Source organism: Python bivittatus, unplaced genomic scaffold (assembly GCF_059951505.1).
Source record: "Python bivittatus isolate LINGU-HERP-01145 unplaced genomic scaffold, Pbiv_v1 ctg000580_np1212, whole genome shotgun sequence".
Lineage (NCBI taxonomy): Eukaryota > Metazoa > Chordata > Lepidosauria > Squamata > Pythonidae > Python > Python bivittatus.
This window is the reverse complement of record NW_028277087.1, coordinates 25,428,872-25,448,948: the sequence shown is the minus strand read 5'-3', so window position 1 is coordinate 25,448,948 and position 20,077 is coordinate 25,428,872. Positions and strand designations below refer to the sequence as shown.

The window sequence follows — 20,077 nt, the reverse complement described above, 5'->3', positions numbered from 1 at the left end:
AGAGTGTCTCTCCCATAAACAATATAGTGAGATGTATTTTACAGAAACCTGTACCAGATTGGTCGTCGCCCAGGTCAACAAGGACCGCGCTAGGTGTTCTAGTTCCTGGTCATCTGGTGACAAGTGGGTTACAGGACTCAGGACTGCTGGCTGAGCAACCAGGGCCAGCAGCTGCAGGACTACAGGAAGAAAAGTTGTTTACTCATCGCAAATATACAAAGACTGAAAACAAAGAAATAATTATCTGCTATTACAAATCAAGTCCAACGACAAGAGGATATCTGAAAAGAATGCACCAGTTCTGGAAAGAACAACATCCAGAATCAGAAATAACAGAACAGAGGCTAGCAGATCAACGTCGATTTATAATACGAAATAAAGTATTCACAGAAGTGAATACTTCTGTCCTTTACATGGACGATCTGAAGCTGTATGGAAAAACACCATCTGAAATAGAATCGTTGTTCAACACTGTCCGAATATACAGCCAAGCTATTGCAATGGAGTTTGGATTGGACAAGTGTGCCACCCTTAACATCAGCATGGGAAAAATAGTGAAAACTGAAGGAATCAAAATGCCCTATGGAAACAACATCAAGTGTCTGATGAAGAAGTTCACTACAAATACCTTGGCATTCTTCAAGCTGACAACATCAAGCACACTGAAGTCAAGAAGATTAGTAGTGAATACATCATGAGAGTGAAGAAGATCTTAAAAGTCCAAATTCAGTGGGGGAAATACCATCAAGGCAATTAACACCTGGGCAATTTCAGTCATTAGTTATACAGCTGGAATAGTGGATTGGACTCAAACAGAAGTAGAAGCCCTGGATAGGAAGGCCAGAAAAATAATGACAATGAATCATGCCCTTCATCTACGCAGTGACATTGACAGACTCTACTTAGCAAGGAGCATAGGTGGGCGTGGAATGTTGAAAGTACATGAGACAGTTGAAGAAGCAAAAAGGGCATTAGAAGAACATCTGAAGGATAGTGAAAAAGATGCAATGAAGCTATTACACCATGATGGCTTACTGAATACTGAAGAGATCAAACTAGCCTACAAGAAACATCAAATGAAAAATAGAAAAGAGATATGGCAAGGCAAAGTATTACATGGGCAACACACACACACACAACAACAAAAACTAGCAGGCAAAGCAGATAACAAGATCTGGCAATGGCTGAGCAGAAAAGTTGAAGAAAGACACAGAGGGGCTAATTCTGGCTGCACAAGAACAAGCCTTAAGAACAAATGCATACAGCGCCAGAATTGAGAAGACAGCAACAGACAGCAAATGCAGCCTCTGCAAAGAACCTGAAGAAACAGTGGACCACCTAGTTAGCTGCTGCAAGAAGATTGTACAGACGGACTACAAACAATGGCATGACAAAGTAACAACCATGGTGTATTGGAATATCTGCAAGAAATATCATTTGCCTGCAAGCAAGAAGTGGTGGGACCACAAAACAGACAAAGTAATAGAAAATGAAGAAACTAAAGTGCTCTGGGACTTTAGAATTTAAACCGACAAGCACCTGCCACATAACACCTCAGACTTAATAACTGTTGATAAGAAAGACAAGAAAGTCTGGATCGTGGATACTGCAATGCCTGGAGACAACAGAATAGAAGAGAAAGAACTGGAGAAAATCACAAAATGCAAAAACCTGCAAACAGAAATAGAACGACTATGGCAAAAGAAAGCAAAAATAGTACCAATAGCAATAGGCGCCCTGGCTGCAATCCCAAAATATCTGGAGTACCATTTGAAGACCATTGGCATTGACAAAATTACCATCAACCAATTGCAAAAGGCAGTTTTACTTAGAACAGCTTACATCCTTTAACACCATCAAACAACATCTGCCTATCCCAGGCCCTTGGGAAGGACTCGATAGGTGAATAAAAATGCCAAATCCAGTAAAAACATCTGGCTGACTACAATTTCAAAATTTAATTTATTGCCCTATACCATATTCAAGATAAGGTACCAATAGAAGAGAATAAGTGTAGCTCAGGGTTAACTGTGGAGTCCTTGGGGTTCTCTGAGCTTGGTTGTTTTCTTGCAAACATTTTGTTACCCAGCTAGGTAATATCTTTAGTGCTAGATGATCTATTCTACATCATTCCATTCTAGCACTGTTACCTAGCTGGGTAACGAAACATTTGCAAGAAAACAACCAAGTTCAGAGAATCTCAAGATAAGGTCTTGGAAAATATGTCATTATCTTGAAAAACCTAGATGGTGCCACCTTTTCCAAACCTTATGTTGCCCTAAGATGGTATAATTTGAAGGGTTTTTCATATCAAGCAAATGAGACACAGTGAGGGAATGGAGCTAAAAGGAATGAACAAAAATGGAGAATATATTACTATTTCATTATACCAAAATTTACAAGGAGTTAAAAGAGATCTAACAAAATTGACAAAATAAAAAACTTTCCAGGGAAGAAGGATATTAATCACTAAAGATATGCATGTTGCTGTGTTATATAAAAGGAGTATACATGTCCCTTTGTAAGTTAACAGTATACGAATTATAAAAATGGCAAAATGTTGTATCACATTTCCCATGAGTTAGGAGAAAATTTTTTAAAAAAATCATCTTAAAATTAATCAACTCTTGGTAGCTAGTACTTATGGGCATTTTATTGTTTATGTGATTATTTTAACTAGGTACTGTAATGCAATCATACAATCTTCACTTAAACAGGATAGTATAACAGTCAACCCACATTAATTTTTTATTTGGAACAGTAGTAACAAAAAAATCTAATTATCATTAAAACAAACTCTTATAATAGAAATTTATTCACAGTTTGGCAAAACACACACACTCACAGGTTTAGCGCCTCTCACAGCTGTATACTACAATTAGGTTTTTTTTTTAAAAGTTATTGGGAAATGAGACCCTGCAAAGATTTTGGGTTAATGGAACTTAGAAAAATATCAAAAGTCAGCCAATAAAATATATAGCTCTGTATATTTAAGTAGAACAAGTTGTGGAAACCTAGAATATTAAGTATTATATTTACGTAAACCCTACTTATAAAATTAAATAGGTAATGTGATAAATGCATCTATCTACTTTTGAAAAATATTTCCAATTTAAGCACAATGTTAATTAAAACTATGCAAAGCATTTGAAAGATGTGCAAAGCGTATTGACAAAAGCAAAGTACTCCTTCCCCAAGCGTAAAGGAGCCATGATCTTAGCAAACCATTGCATGGCTGCTTCAAAGGCTGTCCCTGGTCCTATATATATGCATGCAGACAACACATACACAAAAGGGCATGGCTGCTTTAATGCTTCAAACAGAATGCTATGCTTTCACAAACACACTTCATAAATATCCTATTCAAATGTTTTGCAGAGCGTTAGTGCTATCTGACTGCTATTTAAACAGATAGAGGTAATCCTTGACTTATGACCACAATTGGGACTGTCATTTCCATCACTAAGCAATGTGATCTTAAAGAGAGACATCATGTGACTGCATTGCTTAGTGACTGCAATCCTGGCAATTCCCCTTACTGTTGTTAAGTGAATTTCACCAGTCAAGTCTCTTTACATAAGCAGTTCTTATACATTTTGTTCCCAAAGTCTGTCCTTAAATCGAAGTTGTATTTAAGCTGGAACAGTATTATTATATAATACTGTACAAATAGTATTGTGTAATTAACTCAAACTATTGTGTATTTAACTTGAATTTTGCTACAATAGGCTCTATTCTTAACTATGGGTTGTCCATAAACCAGGTGTTCTTAACCCGGGGACTACCTGTACCCTAATATTAGAAATTATCAGATACTTTTAGAAGAAATACATGATAATTGAATACTAGACAACCCTGTGACCCATTTGATCATCCTTTGAGAGAAAGGTAGTACAATCTGATGTGACCAGAATGGACACTACATTTTAGGCTGATCATATTTTTTTTTACCCCAATGCTAGACAGTCGTGTGATCATGTAAGAAGAGTATATATCATAAATAGAAAGATCACTGTAGCGGCAAATGAACTTCAGTAACAAGTCAACATTTACTTACCTAAACAGATAAAGAAAATGACTGCGGGTGGGCAAAAAAACAGTGGAAGTGACTTCCGACTTCCTGCCAGTTTCCCCATTGACTTTGCTTGTGGGAAGCTGGCAGGGAGTGTCGGAAATCATGATCATGTGACTGCGGGGATGCTGCAACAGCCACAACTTTGCAAATAAAACTGATCTGAACACTGTGGAAATTTCAATTCCACAGGAGTAATGGGACCCAGATTGTTTACACCTTAAGTTAGCGGATTTTAGGTACCTTGATTCAAAAATTGTTGCAGTATAATGCACCATTTGGGCTAACATGAGGGTACAAACAGACAAGCAGATAAACACAATGACAGTTTTAGTAGTATACAGATGAAAACCAATATGTTATATCTGTTTTGTTTCATCAATGTGATCTTCTCTAAAGTTATTAAAATTACTATTAATTTGACAACTGCAGCCCATACTACTATTTTTTATAAACTGAAAAGGATCTATGTCACACAGTGGCTGTATTCAAGAATCTCACAAACATGACCATCAGTAGAGCTACAGCCTTCCTTAACTTTTGCTCCCTGGCAGCTGATATTCAAGGTATGCTACTAGTTGTGGCTCTATCCTCCATGAATGTGCTCCATCCTCTTTCAAAGCCTCTAAGTTGGTAGTTATTCCAACAGTTAATAGCAACAATTTCTGCAGCTTAATTATGTATTTTGCAAAGCAGTACAGGTGGTCCTCATTTAACAACCACTTGTTAAACCATTTTACAACAGCATCACTTAGCAACAAAAATTCCAGTCCCAATTACTGTTGTTCTTGTACTTTTTATCAACCCTGGGCCTCCCTGCTACTAGTTTTAATAGATTAACGCAATATCTAACAATATGAGAAAAGAGAAAAATTTACCTCTATCCATATTAATTACACCATGCATGATTTTAAATACCTGTCATAATTCCCTGTACTCATCTTCACTCCAAGCTAAAAAGCCCCAGATGCCATATTCTTTCCTCATAAAACTACTCTAGCCATTTAATCATGGTTATCATGTTTGACTTTCCAGCTCTACAATATCCTTTTTCAACAGCACCAGCTTGGCCAAAGGGTGTTGCTGATGAGTGTTCCAGGACTGGTATCAGAAGGGTGTCAAATCGGAGAAGGTCAGCCTATATGATCAATGTTCTAAATACAGAAATAATTGGGGAACATTTTTTTTTAAGTTATATAGAAAACTGTTTCTCATCTACATAATTCAAAATTATCTATAGGGAAAACTAAAAAACATATGGTGAATTATTAATTATTCTAAACTAACTATCATGACAGTAGAGCATATTGCAACACTGAGAATATACATATACAGTGGTACCTCGGGTCACGAACGCTTCTGTTCACAACCAATTCGGGTCACGAACAGCACCGTTCGCAAAATTTTGCTTCCGTTTGCAAACTCCACATCAGGTGATGAACAGGATCCGTGGCCATTTTCCCTGCTGACACACGTGGTCGTGGCTTCCTGTAGGGAGGGGGACTCTCCCTCCAAACAATAACCGCCTCCCCACCTGCCTTCCTGTCCTCCATGCCAGAAGTCGCCTCAAGCAAGGTTAGCGTTCTCTCTCTTCATAGTGTACTGTACTGTACTTTGTGTCATATTTTTGTGGTTTAAAAAAAAAAATACATATGGTTCAGAACAGATTAACCGTATTTACATTGAACCTTATGGGAAAATTTGATTTGGGTCACGACCAAAATCGGTTGGTGACCAAATTCGTAGGGGTCAGAACGGATTAACCGTATTTACATTGAACCTTATGGGAAAATTTGATTCGGGTCGCGACCAATTCGGGTCACGACCAGTGTCGCAGAATGAATTAAGTTCGTGACCCGAGGTACCACTGTATATTTTTAAAGCAGCATAAGGAAAAAAGTGAGAGAGGAAGTATTGTGATTTTTTTTTTTTTTTTGCAGAATCAGAAAAAATCTCATTAGAATAATAAAAATGGAGATGCTACTACACATAATGTCACTTTTATGTCACTTACTAGGTTAGGGACAGATGGTCATGGAGAAAATCTATGTGGTTGCTAAGAGTCAATACTGACTTGATGGCACATAATCAATCCACATTAAACAAAATTCTCCATATTAGAAAGATGGTTGTCATTATACAAGGTGGGATTCATGTGGTTGTAAGCTGTTTTTTTTGTGACTGAAACAAATTAACTGAGATGTACTCAATGTTCTACTAATCCATACAATATTGCCCCCTCCACGTGTGAGAGAACATTCTTGGGGTAATATAGCATATTACCGTTTATATTTTCTTTATTACTGATCCACATTATTATAAATCAAGAAATGTATAATAATTTCTTCCTAGTATTCCCAGATTTGTTGATGTACAGCTAACTCTTTTCATACTAAATAAGCAGTCATGTTTGTTGGAATCTTCAGGACATCAGACTGAAGAAGGTTCACAAAATATGGTTCTAATCAAATGTAAAAGTCCTTCAAAGATTTTCTCATAAAAATAAGTTTCTAGATCTGAAGATCCATATGTTTGGAAAGCATATATCCACATGTGTGGAAAGCATATAATTTGCTAACTATATAATACGTGTACTTGATTATTTCATTGATTTATTGTATTTTTAATTAACAAATAACTAAAATTCGCTAGTAGATAATAGAACTGTGGAATCTGCAGAACAGAAGAGAATAAACCAGTTTTCTTTTTTTTTTACTTTAATGACTAGCTTTTTCAGACTTCCAATGTATTTGCAAAACAAGTACATTACATTCTGAAGAGAAAACCTCTCCCAGCTCCAACTTGAGTAGGAAGGAAAAAAACATGGAACACAGTTGGATCTTTTCTATCCTCTAGAATTTTCTCTCTCAAATCTTAGTCACAATTTAGCTCCAAACAGAACATGAACTATATTAAAGATGCACTGCAGTACTGTTCAATTCTCAGCATAACTTCAGTCCACCATCCTATTCTATGTGAATTCTCCAGCCACAAGGCCTGTAAGAAATAGGATGAATGGGGACTGAAAGACATCGAGACTAAGAAAAATGAAGTAAAGAAAGCAATAACTGAGGAGACTTCACCACAGGAATGGGTGAGACAGTTGTTCCAAGTTTATGGAAACTATCTTCCTTGTTACTACTTTTTCCTAAAAGATTTGAAGCAGTCTTCACCATTCATTAATGTAACTGTGATATCATATTACTACAAAACCAGCAATAGTTGATATAGGAATTTGTGGATATAAAATATAGACATTAAAAAACCAAGTTTATACAATAGAACAATGTTTCTTAAAGTGTGGTCCTAAGGCCCCTGGGGGTCTCCCAAGGCCCTCTCAGGGGTCCTCAAAATCAACATTATTTGCCAGCCTATGTTGAAAAATAATATAATATTAAAATCCCATCAAACAATTGTGAGAAGTGGTAGCAGCAGTGAATGTGTCAATTTTAATTGTTAATACAGTAAATATTGATAAATACAAACAAAAGCTCTTTTAGGGTCCTCCATAATTTTTAAAAGTGGGAAGGGGTTTTGAGAGAAAAAAGTTTAAGAAACACAATCATATAGAAATCATACAGTATTCAAAAAATGGAAGACACTCTTTGGCTGTACCCAACGCCTGTAAAAATGATTATGCTTGGTTTTACATCTGCTTTCTAATAACATTATGATAATCTTGCAAGCTAAGACTTTGAAAGCAAAAAACTCCTACGTGGTATATTTCAATACAACTACATTCAGGGACATGCCTTACACTTATTTACTGGATGCAGTCTAAAGAACATTTCTATTGAAACAGTACTGTAGAATGAAGTCAGGAAGCACTTTTTGAACTGCAATGACAGTCAGTAAGTTTACATACACACAAACAAAAAGAAAGCCATGCTGATTCATGAGAAAAAAATGAGTTAGGTAATACCTTAGTAAAGACCAATCAAAATGCTACAAAAAGCACCCATGCTTTCTCAAGAATCTGAAACCCTGCAAAATGTTTTGTAACATTTTGGTTCAACTTAATAAAGCTATTACCCAATTATGCATTATGCTTGTAAATGTTTTCCATTCCAAAGATCTAGAATCATTGGCAGGTTCTGTAAACTCATCAATTCTAATATCCTTGTTTTTGACAACTGTAATATACTATCAACATACAATCAGTGGGAGTTAACCAAATGGGTTTGTCTCATTATTCTTACTAAAATGCTCTATTACTTACTAGAACTCCCATTTTAAAGCACAAGAAATTTAATCAATGCTACTACTTTATAATTTCAGCATGCACAATTAACATTTATTTCTTACTCATATTCTCATGTTCAAGCAGTTCTTCATATGGTTTGTAACGCAAGGAATCCTGCCCCTCCCTTATTTATTGGAAGATATATTATGGGATTTGTAATTAGGTATATTTCTTCCTAAAAACCATGGGATTTTTTGCATATCAGAGAGCAATTCAGGAAAAAGAATTTTCTAAGCCAAGCAAATAAGTAATTCATTAATCTTTACAGATAAAATATACATGAACATAAAGAACCACAGTCAGCTAAAATAGAGAGATTTCTGATAGAATAAATTAAAAAAAAATCCTACCAATGATATAAAAGATAAAACACCAAAGCAAGGTCACATTCTTTTATGTTGAGATGAGCAGCAAAACATGTTGCAAGCATGTTTCCAGGAGGCAACAGATTATATATTTAAATAAATAAATACAGAAACATCAGAAGGAACTTTAGAGCCTGATCTAATACTTCCTGTTTCTGTTGGATAGAAATCCAACCATATTCACTCATGAGTAAGGGCATATGGATTGGGATTTACTCATACAAAAGTAGACAGGACTGCAGCCTGAATGTGTCTCATTCTAGCCTTTCACCATACAGTACATCCTATGTTTTCTTTGATGCGTATTCAGATTACCCCTTGATTGTGCGAGATGAAAGGCCAGACAGCTTATACACCTCAGTTTTTCCCATCTGAATTCTTTACAAAAACAGCTTAAATAAAGGACAAAATATTCCCATATGATGATAAAAATCAACCTTTCCCTAACCATAAACCTAACCTAGTACAGTAAGAAGTAACAACTGATGGTTTGGGGGTGGGGGTGGGAATTGGCAGCAGTGTCTTAAATCCTCCTGACAGGCTGACCAATCTTTTCTTGGGGAGGGCTGAGAGAAAAGCTAGCCATATGCCAAAAAAAAAAAGGGGGGGGGAGGATTATAATCCGTTCCGACCTTCAGCAAACCCCAACATCTAACCTTATCAGCTACAGGAAAACCCTCAGCAGCCTAGCCCTGTCACATCCAGCTGCTTATGGCACAGAATTTGGGGGTGGGGGGATCCTTTCTGCATCTGTTGGGAAAGGGAAAGAACAAAACGTGCGATGCGATGCCCCCCACAAGTGCCCCCAATCGTGCCCCCAATCGAATCAAGAACTGTGCAGGTGGAGGCTGAATACCCCAGATACTAGATCGTTGCTAATGCTGTATCGGCGGCTACCTCTGGCCGCCCTTTCGTGGCAACACCCGGGACAGGGAAAAGATTATCCCACCATGATTCCTCCCCCCCATAAACTGTACCCGTCTTCTCCCCCCTTAATCCTACTCACCGGCATCATTTCCGGCGCTGTCACTAATCAAGTGATTGTGCTAATCAAGCCGCCGGTCAAAGCAACGAAGGGAAGGGGCGCAGGGCGACCGCGGACCAGGCCTGACTGCGCTGCCGCTCCTTCTGGCTCGCGGGACCGGGGAAGAGGGTGGCTTCGGGGACTGTTTCCAGGGTCCGTCGTCCTATCTCCCCCCTCGCGGAATGATGTCCTCGTTTTCTGTTTTTTCCTTCCTGTCCTCACCGCGCGGGCGGTGAGGACGGCGGCAACAGTATCAAGAACGGGCAATACAAGCCGCCGCCGCCGCCTCGTCCTCCTCTTTTCTCCTCAGAGTTTTTCCCCCAGCTTCGCTCTACTCCGCCTCGCCAGGGGTTAACCGCGGCGCTTTCCCATTGGCCGAGGCAGGAGAGAAAAGGGGGAGCGGCTTTCCCACTGCCCTTGGAATGAGCAGGAAAAGGGGAGGGGGAAGAGGGAGGAATGCGAGGCGCGCTCAGTGCGTGCCCGCCTACCTGCTCTTTGGACCGCACGTGACACAGCCCAGGTTATTATTGTTGGTGCCTTTTAGGATGCGGGAAGGAGCCACCCTTGTAATGCGCCTGCAAGATTTTCGCCATAGGAGGATGGATTCTAGTGGATTTTACGCGAGCTTTGCGTGCATAGGAGAATCGGCCCATCCCCCATTTCTCGTGGGCGTTCAATGGTGCGTCACTGCAGGTTCGCGGAATTCAGCTTCCTTTCCTGAGCATACAGATTCTGAACGAATCTTACGCATCTTTATACTAAAAGTCAGTCCCACTGTTCTCAAGTCGGCGTACGATGCGTTTCTAATTAAACAAGAATAAAACGACGTCAGCTTTCCCCAACCTGATGCCCTTCAGAAGGGTTGCGCTAGTAATGCTATTATTCCACCATTAACAGCCAGAATGTGGACTTTTAGTTTAAATTAAGTACGTTCGGAAGGCACCAAGTTGGGAGAGGTTGGCTTACGCTTTTAATGGCCCCAGTTCCATAAATAAATGTTTTGGATGTGCTACTGTATTCTCCTTCTGGCTGTTTTTCCTGTTTTTCCAATTCCGCCTTGGATTAAATACTTCTGGCATCCTGCTGACTTCCTTCCCCTGGAAGGATTTGCTGCTCTAAGCAAAGGTCTCCTGCGGGTACTGTCCTCTTTGCATTTGCTAGCAGGACCGGCTGTATTGGTGCTCAGGCTGAAAAATAATTTTTATACATCCTCTCTGCTTGTACCTCCTTACAGGTAATAGGGACAGGAAAGACTCTGCTACCGGAGGATTAAGTCCCCTTTTATAGTTCTATATAAGCTAATAAAGAGAAATGAGGGAAAACAATGTCATTGAGAAAAGAATCCCATTCTTTATCATGATCTTCAGAGTCTCTCTCCTTATTCCATACAAGTCTCCATTCATTTGTACTAAATACTAAAATTGATTTAATATGAAAGTCTTTCTGAGGGTTTCTTCCACTAGTATGTCAAATACCTCTCCTATTTATAAATGAACACACAGACCTTTATTTCCCCTGGAATTCTGCCTCCCTAATTTGCTTTTTGCATCGGAGTTATCTGCACATATAATTGCAAATACTGTAAATCTCTTAATTCATATAAGTTGAGATCCATTCTCCTCCTGCCAATCAATTGTTTTATGATTCTAAACATTACAACCTCTTCCAGTGTGTTTAGCTGAAAGTAAAACTAAAAAAAAGTTCTTTTCACTCATTGTGTTCACATAAAATTCTTATCGCACATGAAATTGAATCTCAATAAAATTAATTGGATTTCTTCCTAATTAATTCCTAATTCCTAATAATTCCTGTTAGGAATCAGATATAAATGCATTTCTTTTCATTATACTCCCCCCTTCCTCCAAACCCTGGCATATCAAAGGCTTCCCAGTGTTCCTACTGTGGTTTCCTTCTTCCGTTGTATTGTATAATTTGCTTGGGTTTTTTTAGACCTTGATCTGGGCAATGGTTGGAGTAAAAGCTAAAATCTTGAAGAAAAGTAGATTATGTGGTGAGCAAGAAACCACATGTGAATTACTAAGGCATAGAACCCAGCCTTCTTTCACATCAGGCAACATAAAACTCAGAAGGATCTGCATAATGGCAAATATGATTATTATTCAAGAAGATATTTGATGTTCATTAAATAAGAAACAGAACTAATGTTTTGAAATAGAGGTATCTTGAAGTTCAGAGGTCAAATGTGGCCTCCAAAACACCTCATCTCTCTTTAGCAGAGGCTCACATTTATGGACCCCTCCAATACTGATCTGATTAATATATTTACATATCACACTAAATCAAAGTTTCTTTGAACATGGATTACTTAATAATAGCACAACGCAGCAAATCCTGAGTAAACAACAGCTAAGTGTATTTACCAATTAATGCAATTTTCCAAATTTGCATGGTAGATTATCCTAAAGTAACCACATTGGATTAGTTTTCAAACTAGCCAGTGCTAAAATATTGGCTAGTTTGGGATTCAGCATATTGTATGCTTATAGACAATGCATTCAGAGTATTGTTTTTAACTTTTAACAAAGGCTCACACTTTAAGGATTTACATGCTTCTAGGATTACGTTGCTTTAGGGCTAAAAAGCTTGCTAGTCTTTTAAGATACCACAATACATTTTTTATCACTAGTGATATTGTTCCAATCTGTCAATATTTTAGAAGTTGGACGCTCAGCAAAAATTCTTATAGTATAAACCCCTGAGGCCTAATTGAATAAGTTGGTTAATTTTAGGCTGTGTTCATGTGACATGGTAAGCCATTACAAAGACTTAGCAAGCTTGTCCATGACATTATGTTACCTTTAATAAGTGCACCTCATCAGGCAAGGATGAAACCTTAACTGACCCACATAATATCGGCCCATTCAACATGCCTAGACATAGCTTATCTTTATTTTACCAGGGCTTCTCATTTTGTCTGAACCCTGTCATGACATTAAGTTGAGAGTACTCTTTCTTTCCAGCCACCAGCATAGATACAGGTGCCAAAAGTGGTCCCCCAAAATGGGGCCGCTCTAGCTACACAACCTCTCCTCTTCTTTTTGTCCCCAGTTGAGCCACAATGATGGTTTAAAGATATGTTTTCTAAATATTACAAAAAGGGATGCAGCCCAATTTGAATGACCCCTGTATAACTGGTAAATCTTCTTGTTTCATCTAATGCAGTGTTTTTCAACCTCAGCAACTTTAAGCATGCTGGTTGGGGAATTCTGGGGGTTGAAGTCCACACATCTTAAATTGCTGAGGTTGAAAAACACTGAACTAATATGTGCAAACGCAGACTCTGTGTTGGAAAAAAGATATCAAGAGGAACTAGAACTCCCATCATCTGGAATTTTCTGAGGACCTTCTGCTAAGATCTGCTAACAGTAACCGGCAGTACAGTAGCTCTACTTAGAGGCTATACTTACTCACTGTTAACCAGAGTCTACTCAATTATTCTAATTTTGTAGGTTCACACTACTCACTGGACATAAATTAACAGACTAGGTTCACAAAACTCCTAACACTAAAATGTGATTGACTTTTTTGTACTTTGGTTGTGTGATCACAGCTATAGTGCTATACATAGATTAAAAATCAAATCCGGTTTCTCTTTCTGCAGCCTTGCTTAGTAAGAGTCTTAATAGCAGTTTTAAACATAGAATGACTTGAGCAAGAGTAATTCTTCCTGTCCTCTTCCTCCATGTCACACCCAATGGGCTGAAGGCATAATACACTTTAAAAGGATTTCCACAGCTGACAGCCCCTTATTACAGACTTGTGGTATGCATGGAATGCAGATGGCAGAGACCACGCCCCCTTCATCCGCTGCTGCCCCTGGGACAAGGCTTTCTGCCTGGAGTTTCCTGAAAGTGGAGACAGACATTGAAAAACCCATCGGGTTGTACATGGTCTTAATTTAAGGGGGAGAAAGGGGAAAGACAGGATGTGATTTCCTGTTATGTTACTGGAGACTTGGAAAAGGTATATACAAGGTTTGGAAAAATGTATTTAGCATATATTAATTTTTTAGAAGTATTTTCTACTTTCTACATATATTAATTTTTTAGAAGTTTTTCAGAAGCAGTAACAGCAAGTCAAGTTTAAATGTAAACCAATAACATATTGTCACTTTAAAGGAGCATACCAACTAGGGATGATAAAAGTCATAATCCAAACACCAGAAATTTCTCATTACTGTTTTTCTGCTGAAAATTATTCATAAGCCACTTATTTTTCCAAAGACGAAAAATCACTGTGTTTCAAACAATCGTGTCTTTGTGTATACCTAATGTAATTATTTGGGTCCCAACCATCATATTAGAAGTGACAATAAAATAGTAATAAAACTCTATTCCAGTACACTTGGAATGATTGTGTGATCAGGAAATGTGATAGTTCATATTTAAATGTTATTAATTTAGTCATGGTTTTACTGAATTAGCCCAATTTTCTAGGCTAAGAATCCAAAACATGCATTGTACACAAGCAACATTTTAAGCTAAAATGTAGTTGACTACTTTAGTACATTGTGGAAAATTTGGCCGCAGAGAAAGTAAAATATTAAGTGAAAATACATATATTATTTTTGCATAATAAGTATATTTTAAATAAGGTAAGGAAAGTGGGCAGACCATGGTTTCTGGAATTCTTACCATCCCTTTACCAACAGTGGCTATGGGATGCAGCTGTATTTTTGTCCGTGTAAAAAAGTAACATGCTGCATATTTGCAGACATGTCCAGAGGGTGTGGTCAAAAAGTTTAAGAAGGCCACAACAGTGTGACTGAAGCTCTGCCATCTATGTGGAAAACAGGTGGAGCTCTGATTGCACCATTGTGGCTGCCATCGTGATTTTTTTGACCAGATGCTGCCGACACCCCTGTGTGTTTCTGCTCTCCACTCATGCCGTATTGCATCCGTGTGGACTGAGAAGCAGGGGATGAGCTGCATACACTCTGCTCTGCATCACATAACCAGAGTGAGGAGGACTTCAAATGTAGCATTCGCCAACATTCCAAACTGCTACCCATAGTATGCTTCTCCCATTGTGATGCTTTGGGGATTTTTCTTTTTCTCCACAGCCCCTGCCCCATTTTCAAACTCAATCTTTCTTTTGCTAGCTTCTTCCGCCAGACCAAATCTGGTCCTGTTGGATTCAGTTCAAAGAGTAGTTGTGCTGGCAGATGGACAGAATCATGACCTGCTTTGTGTGATTTCTCTCCAATGTTCTATCAGATTGGAAAGAATAAAAACAACAGACCTTGGATTTTTAAGTGTGAAGTCTAAATAATCTTTTGGCAATGATGAGGTGTAACCTTGACATCATAACAGCCTTGTGTCAGTTTGTTCCTGTCTCCTTTTCCCACCACCCCATGAACATTAATTAGCTACATGAGAGTTTGAGACATACTTCTAAAGTAGCCTGTGTTTCAGCTCCTGCTTGTTCTTAGGGAAAACCTGTTCAGCTTCTTTGCAGAAGAAATTGCATATACCTAATGCTGACTGGCTAGAGTTGATGACACCCTAACCTCTCCCAGTACTGCTTATCAATTATTTTTAACCTCATTGTGTTTTTAAATGCATTCTTATATATGTCAACTCAGCTGTTGCACAACACTCTGTTTGACAATGGCTTGCTTAGTTAACTGGGTAAGCACATCCAGAACCTTTAATTAACCACACAGATTGGGTTACAGTACATGTGGTCCATCATGTGACATCCAAGATATTCCCTCACAGTCTTACCTGGTGTTCACCTGGCTCTTGAACTTTATATGTATGTATTTTAAATGGGAAGCTGCAAAGTATCAGCATAGTTTTTATTTTAGAGAATGCCTCTAGCCCTCAAATGGGCTCTATAGGCATTTTTAGAAAACACAAATGGTGGAGTTATGGCCCAGTGCTTTGTTTGGAGGTGTGCCCAGCAGCCCAGAGAAAGATCAATAGTAGTAGTAAGAAGCATTTTATGGGAGAAAAAGTAGAAGGGTAGACAATTGGTCTTTAATTTATAGCTGAATTAGTACATAAGGCATTTGGGTTCCTCACACTGGTAGAAGGATCTTCATTAGGGAAAATGTGTTTTTAGTATATACATGTGCATATTCTCTCATATTCTCTGAAGCCATAAATGGGTATATATCTTAGTTAAAATAATTTGGGGGCGGGGTGTCTGTGTTCACATAATACACTGAACTATAAACTATGCAATCACATTTTATTGTAATGTGAGAACCCAGTTGATTTGGTGGATCTGAAGAAAATTGGAAGGGACACAATTCAGCTATTAATTTTACAGATGAGAATTAAGTAATTCCTTCTTTCCTATTTGCAGAATTCTTACTCAATTTTGAGAAGAGTGGACTTACATATTCCCAAGTACATATAATCTTGAGCATATCCTTGCAGTGGCTATATAATTTAAGTGCTACTCAAGTGTTGCCTTGAGAGGAAAAAAGCAAAAAGATGAAATATTTCCTGTTTCTCTAGGTACATATCTGATAGGCTAATGCAGCAACTATATTGCATTGTCCTCCTTTCAGCTTTCTGAATGTAGAGCTGATTGGGCATAATTCTTATGAAAAAGATATTTTATGCATAGTGCTTGGGTATCATACTGAAAACATGCACTTAAAACAATGAAAGACCAATATTAAATTAATGGACTTACATTTAATCTGATGGAAAATTTATCAGCATATACAGTAGGTAGTCCATGTAAAAGGAAAATAATCAGTAACTAAAGCACTATTTTTATATTGTTCATCCCATTTAAAATACTTTATTGCAGTAAAAAAGACAAGCATTATAACCCCAAAAAGTAAATAAAATGGGAAAGGGAGAAGAAACACAAAAACTTCTGGAAATTGAATGAAAATTATTGCTTAAAATTATTGGTAAATCCATTGATTTTGAAAGGACATATTTCAGGACTGGACATCAAGCCAAAAATGGATCTATTTTGTCAAATAATTTAAAAATCTAAAAAAAGGTGCTCATTCAATATAAATCCCAGCAAATGGAATTTAATATCAGTGGATTAATTCTTCTTTAAAAAGAATGAATTAATCAGCTAACTATCAGATAATCTGGGCTCATTCCAGAACCCTGTGTGTCATGCTCAGAGCAACAAATGATTTACCAATGCATTGACACAAAAGCAAACATTGTGTGCATGTTCTTCATTGAAACACAGCAGGGAATCAGCATTTGAATCCAGAAGCAAGATTCTTTTGTGTGCAGTAGCTGTAGATCCTGGAGAAAGAACAGTGCATGTGATTCTATTACATATTGCTATTTCTTGTTTCTACTTAACTAGTGATCCTTCCCTTTCCTTATACCTTTTCTTGGTCTATTAGTCTTTTTGTTATTCTCCTACTGTATCATCATATTATTTCTGCATTTTACTGGATCCCTTTAATGTCTGCATCTGAGCTTAAATGCTTGCATAAAAACGAATTTTGTAATTTGAAGAGGCCTATTTTCTGACTTAATTCAAGGTTCTAACATTGCATTGCATTTTCAGTCATAGGAACCACCTAAAATGACAGAGGTTTGACCCTTGTTTACTGCCTCAATGAGAGCTATGCGTTTTAGATCATAAATCTGATAGGTTATTTATTTCTTGTGTGTTCCAGCAGTTCATTACTTTAAGAGTAGCAGAAACTGATACATTTTTCATTTCCAATTGTAATGGGATCCCAGGATGAAGACAACTTTCTTAATGCAATTATAAAGGATCAGAGGATTCTAATGCAGAATATTTTATAGTACTGATGTTTTAATCTTATCTTCTGCAAAATTACTGATGCTGTTTGAAAGTGTTCCATAGTATGTTCTAAATCATGGTCTGACAACCAGTGGCTTTTAAACACCTTTTTCAATCTGTGGAGCTGCCGGGAGCTATTCCAATTTTCTTCATCATCTGACTGATCAAAGGAAAACAGATCATGGTTTCTTACTGCTAATGGCAACAAGATAGCTCAGAGGTTTTCCTCTCTCATTGACTTATACAATGGCTGATTTCCTATAACAAAGAGAAGGGTGCAGGCTCAGTGCTTCCCCTTTCCTTGTAACAGTAATGCCCCATATCACTGAGTGGAAGGGAAATGTGTTGGTGGGGCAGGGAGGAAGAGGGAGAAAATGAATATGGACATGGCCCTTTATGCTAAAACCAGAATATCTATTTTAAGTATCTGGCCTGAAGGATACATAATGCTGAATGTTGCTAAAACTGAGGAGACCTGGATCTGGAGTACATGTAGATGAGAAACTACTAAGGAACCTCTTTTTTATTGTCCTGAGTTGCATGATGGAAGAAACTAATTACAAATGTACTACATACATAATTCTTAGTCTACATTGGAAATCATAAAATATGGAAATTATATTTATATCCATGTTTTTCTCTTATAAAATTCAAGATGATGTGGGGTTTTAAATGATCTTCCATAAAGTTACTGATCACATTGAGACCACCTTAGCCTTCACCAAATGGTTGTATTATACACCCTATCAAGTCATAGTCTATAGTCACACAAGATATTGAATCACAAATTGCCAACTATACTGTAACCCAGCATATTCTGCAAACCCAGACATGTGGTTAGTTTAAGGTTCAGTGTGTCATTAAACCCAGAAATTAATTAAATACATTTCCACCCTACTGCAGTCAGAATGATTCTCAGCAGCCTATACAGAATATAAATGATTTAAAACATCTATGGTAACAATTGAAACTATGCAAGGACTTGATACACAATAACCAATTATGTTGAATAAACCATGTTATGTCATCCATGTGAACATAACCACACACTTGGCTATTGTAATATGTAATATAACCTGAGGGCCATGATGCAGCTATAGAGCTAAAGCTAAACAATGTTTGGATGGGAAACAATTGGAAAAAGTATATATAGTAGTATGAGTTAAATGACAGAACATATATATTTGTACATAAATATTACAAATGGCATTAGTCTCCAGTGATTTCTTCTTAAAGGAAGCACAATTAAGATAAGCAATGACCTACTGTAATAATTTCCTGCCACATATAACAGTATATTTTAAAGATAAATACAATCCAGATTTAATATCCAGATTATTTTTTGAGGGATTTAGAAAGGCCTGAGAACAACCTCTCAAAACTGTAAGGCATCCATGTTAGATGAATTAGTATTCTGATCCAACAGACAGTATCTTATTGTAATTCCTGGCACCAGGTGAATAGAAAAACAATTCAATCAAAATTGGTGCATAGACCTTATTTCCATAAACGTGTTTGTCCGTTTTCTATTTTTAGCTCTTTTAGGCCCTAAGTGTACAACTGTTTAAAGTATCAGTTTACCTGTATATTCAAAGAGGATATGACTGGTTAGTTTAAAAAACATGTAATTTAGGAAATATCTGTTTACTTCAATGTAGCTAAACTCCTCCTGTTGAATTATACAGTAAGATTGTACTGATTGGAAGTTTGCTGAAGAGATTGTGTGCTATTCTTTTATTTAAATAAACAGAATGGGGAACATAATCAAAATGTAAAATTTTGTCTGGCCTGTTTCTACTGTTAAAATATAGTGCTTTGCATCTCTGAAATTTTATTTTGGATTTTTTTTGAGATTGAAATCCAGCAGAAGGCATTTGTCATATTTTACAATCTACTTAAGTCATAAGACTTCTGTTTTTCAAATTTACCTGAATACATATAAGCATATGAAGCTGCAAACTTTTAGCTCTGCATTATCCTTCTTAGCCCTTTTGGCCAAAATTATTTCAACTGCAGTTACAATGAGGGGATAGGAAAGTGGTGTTGCCTATTTCGTAATTGGATGTGTGGCTTAACATATGTGAATACAATGCTAAAGTTGGAAAAAATTACATCCTCAAAGTATTGCTAATATCTATGGATTATTTGCATTCCTTATCCCACCACTGTGAGTCCTAGTACTGTTTAAAATAATTCACCAGCCAACCATTTCCTAATCTATACTGTCCTTTTTTGTTCATTTACATAAAACGTAATAAAAACCCAGCAAAACAAAACACTAGCTTAATACTATTAGAATAGCAGCCAGTTTATAACTGTATCCCAAACATACCCTTTAAAAGATTTGCCATTTATTTATTTAATTTGATTTGGCACCGCCTGACTCCAAAGCGACTTTGGACAGCTCACAATACAGTAAACAGAATAAAAACAATATCGTAAAAATATAAAACAAAAACCAAACTAGAAAAGAAAGAAAAGAGCAATATGGTGAATCTGCCAACAGCATATTCACCAACATCCCGTGGAAGGCTCCAGCTGCCTTCACCCAGGGCCTGAGAGAATATGGCCCTCGAGAAATCCATCAGGTAGAAACCGTTAAAGGT

At 37.3% G+C, this 20,077-nt stretch overlaps 1 protein-coding gene across 1 annotated transcript in view; it reads right to left on the bottom strand.

Moving 5' to 3' along the window:
- PPP1R13B (protein phosphatase 1 regulatory subunit 13B) overlaps positions 1 to 9,969 on the bottom strand; it is a 76,185-nt gene extending 66,216 nt beyond the window's left edge. The window contains exon 1 of the mRNA XM_007423464.3: positions 9,687 to 9,969. Within this exon, the coding sequence (XP_007423526.1) occupies positions 9,687 to 9,695 (9 nt within the window). The 5' untranslated portion in view covers positions 9,696 to 9,969. The remainder of the gene's footprint in view (positions 1 to 9,686) is intronic.
- Between the last annotated feature and the right edge of the window lie 10,108 nt (positions 9,970 to 20,077).